General features: G+C 32.3%; 1 protein-coding gene across 1 annotated transcript in view; it reads right to left on the minus strand.

The window, feature by feature from the left end:
- Phum_PHUM395460 (protein rtoA, putative) overlaps nt 1–813 on the minus strand; it is a gene marked incomplete at both ends in the record, with an annotated part of 1,635 nt that extends 822 nt beyond the window's left edge. Inside the window, 2 exons of the mRNA XM_002428591.1 lie at nt 34–662; nt 805–813. Coding sequence (XP_002428636.1) covers nt 34–662; nt 805–813 — 638 coding nt within the window. The remainder of the gene's footprint in view (nt 1–33; nt 663–804) is intronic.
- Between the last annotated feature and the right edge of the window lie 3,006 nt (nt 814–3,819).

Below are 3,819 nucleotides of genomic sequence, written 5' to 3' on the forward strand. Positions count from 1 at the left end.
AAATGGTTGTTCCTAGCTTGTGGAGGTCCGTACAATGAAGATGGAGCGGCGGCGTTACCAAAATTGTTGTTTCTAGCTTGTGGAGGTCCATAGACCGAAGATGGGGCTGCGCCGTTACCGAAATTGTTGTTCCTAGCTTGTGGAGGTCCGTACAATGAAGATGGAGCGGCACCGTTACCGAAATTATTGTTTCTGGCTTGGGGAGGTCCGTAGACCGAAGATGGAGCAGCGCCGTTACCGAAATTGTTGTTTCGGGCTTGGGGAGGTCCGTAAACCGATGATGGTGCACCAGATTGTGATGAACGAGAACCACCGCCGAATCCGTTTCCGGGAGCACCGTAAGTCGACGAAGGAACATGAGACGAAAACGAATTTCCGCTTCTACCTGCGGCGTCTACAGCGATACTGTCGCTAGAATCGAAGGATGGCACGTTGGCACCCGGTGCCGACGGTACTCCGTACGTGTTAGACAACCCTCCGGCCGCGCTGGGAACACTGAGCCCGGAATTCGGTGAAGGTGCCACCAATTCGTTCGAATCCGTGAATGCCGGTACACCGTACTGACCGCTCAAACTTCTACTGGCACTCGGCGGAAGGTACGAGCTTTTCACCGGAGGTTCTGCCAAAGTGACCGCAAGTAACGATACGAATATGAAAAATACCTGAAAATTCAAAATGTTCTAATGATTCGTATTATCCTCCAGGTATTCGGGCGCATCCCAAAATCTCGCCCACGTTTCATCATCTGTATTACGAATATATAAAAATCACAAAACTCACTCAAACCAAAAACCAAAAACTCACCTTCGCCATTTTTCTCGGTAATATATTTCTAGGATCCTTTCGTATTAGAATGAGATGAGTGAGATGATGGTCGAATCTGGTATACTGATCTCAGACAACTGATGCTGATCATCTGTAACCGAGACGTTTTTATAATCGTCTCACTCGAAAAAAAAATTTTTTCATCTTTCATAACGTCACTCATCATCATCCACCCCTTTTGTCTCTTCTTCGTCTCCGAATCTGTTTGCATCGTTCACGTTTAGCTTTGGGAGAATAAATAAATACGTATTGTTTTTTTTTTTTTCATCTCATTCGTGACACGCGGATCCGGAACGTGTGCGCCACCATTTTTCAATACCTTTTCGTCGAATTGGGTTCATCGAAAGCACACGCACATCGCGCGTAAAACGCCCTACTCACGTACTTATATTAAGGTCATTATTACGCACAAATAAGAAAGAAGGAAGATGGGAGGTATCATTATTATTAGCATACGACATTCATCAACATCGATTATCATCTCGTGAAACTGAGCTATATTTCACATCTCGTTTACTTCTACTTCTACTCTTATTTTAACCACTACCACTACTTCTACTACTTTTTCATCTTTTTCTTCTTCTTTAATTTCTTCCTCCTCTCTTTCTTCTTCTTCGCGTATCGTTTTAATTATTATGATTTTCATCTTACAAATCAAATCGCAAACGTCGGATCTCGTTCTAAGGAAGGAGTTTTCCTTGCCTACTCATTCTACTCGTGCACACGTTCGTGTTATCAACACAACATTTACAACATGGGATAACGCATGCATACATTTTTATTACTTACTATCAGTTTACCGTAAAAAAAAACCCACGTCACGAGTATTTTTTTTTTTTACATTAAATGAAAACGTTTTAATTCATTTATTATTACTCGTTTCATCTTGCGCTTTTTTGTTTATACACAATAAAAATGGCGTCACACGTTGTCATGTCTCTAATAATAACCTAATCATTTAGTTTTTTTTTATAAGGTAAAACACGAGCAATGGCATAATTATGTAATTTATGTATCATGATAATTTTATATTTTATCTTTTTAATTTTTCCACATATGAATTACAATATAATGTTTGTAATCAAATACCTGCAATATTTAATTTATTAATATTTATTTATTAAGTCATTACAAATCGATGACGTTTTGTTTAAATTTTTGTCAATTTTTCATTTATAACGTTTATAAACTCTTCGATTTTTATCCGTGAGACGCCATTTTGACAATAATAAATATAGCTTGTGATGTTATGTCACCAACTTCCTGTCATAAATTGTCATGTTTTCTTTTTGTTTTTCTTACAATGAATAAATCGATTGTACCATTATTATTATTATTATTATTATTATTTTTCATTTAACGTATAGCATTAATTTAATTAAAATTTTTAAAAGGTAGTAATAAAACAAAAAAAAAAAAAAAATGAATATTAACTGTTGATACCGTTGATATCATGATTACTTAACAACTACTTTATGATAATAAACACAAAAGAATTTTGAAAATTAGACAATCATTATACAAATATTTGTTCACTTGAAAAAATTGTAATTTTTTTTTTCTTTTTTTTTTAATGGCATAATTACGATGACCTCTTTGAGTGTCAAAAATTTAAGTCAATAGAATTTTTTTGGCCCGTTGAAAAAAAAAATTTATTACATAATTATTATTATTATTATTATTTCGTTTGTGGCGTTTGTTGAATTTTAATTGTTATTTCGGTCATTAAATATATATATTCGTTTTAACTAATTTGTTGTAAATTAATTCAAACTATTGAATTTAAGCTTAATAATTGTTTTCGAAAAAAAAAAAAAAATTTTTTTCTTTTTTTCAAGATCATCTTTGTTCATAATAGTCTTTAATTAAATTTATGAATTTATTATTAATCTGTTTTTAAAAAAATTAAACAATGGATCATTTTTTATGTATTACGTTTAAAAATAAATTGTTTAATTTTTTTTATTATTATTTTATGTTTATAACATTTCAAACGTAATTCAACGCACGCAATTAATTATTAAATAAATTTTACATTGTTAAATTTAAACGAAATTTTTTATTAAAAACTAAATAACGTTTTAAATACGTAAAAACAATTAAAAAATCCAAAGAAAGTACTTAATGTAATGTTAAATATGTCACAGGTGACTACCAGAATAAATAATTGATTTTTTCTTTTTGTTTCACGTCGTCGTTCAAATATTCAATTGTGTAATAAATTAGTTTTAATAAAAGGTGAAAAATCGTTTAATTGTCGTAATAATTTTCCTGTTAGGTTAAAAAATTATTAATTTCTATATTATGCTCAACAATAAACTAATAAAAATTATGCCATTGCTCGTGTTTTACCTTATAAAAAAAAAAAACCAAATGATATAGTTTATTATTAGAGACATGACAACGTGTGACGCCATTTTTATTGTGTATAAAAAAAAAATCGCAAGATGAAACGAGTAATAATAAATGAATTAAAACGTTTTCATTTAATGTTAAAAAAAAAAAATACTCGTGACGTGGGTTTTTTTTTTACGGTAAACTAATAGTAAGTAATAAAAATGTATGCATGCGTTATCCCATGTTGTAAATGTTGTGTTGATAACACGAACGCGTGCACGAGTAGAATGAGTAGGCAAGGAAAACTCCTTCCTTAGAACGAGATCAAACGTTTGCGATTTGATTTGTAAGATGAAAATCATAATAATTAAAACGATACGCGAACAAGAAGAAGAATGAGAGGAGGAAGAAATTAAAGAAAAAGAAAAAGATGAAAAAGTAGTAGAAGTAGTGGTAGTGGTTAAAATGAGAGTAGAAGTAGAAGTAAACGAGATGTGAAATATAGCTCAGTTTCACGAGATGATAATCGATGTTGATGAATGTCGTATGCTAATAATAATGATACCTCCCATCTTCCTTCTTTCTTATTTGTGCGTAATAATGACCTTAATATAAGTACGTGAGTAGGGCGTTTTACGCGCGATGTGCGTGTGCTTT

This window comes from Pediculus humanus, genomic scaffold, assembly GCF_000006295.1.
Source record: "Pediculus humanus corporis 1103172107888 genomic scaffold, whole genome shotgun sequence".
Classification (NCBI taxonomy): domain Eukaryota; kingdom Metazoa; phylum Arthropoda; class Insecta; order Psocodea; family Pediculidae; genus Pediculus; species Pediculus humanus.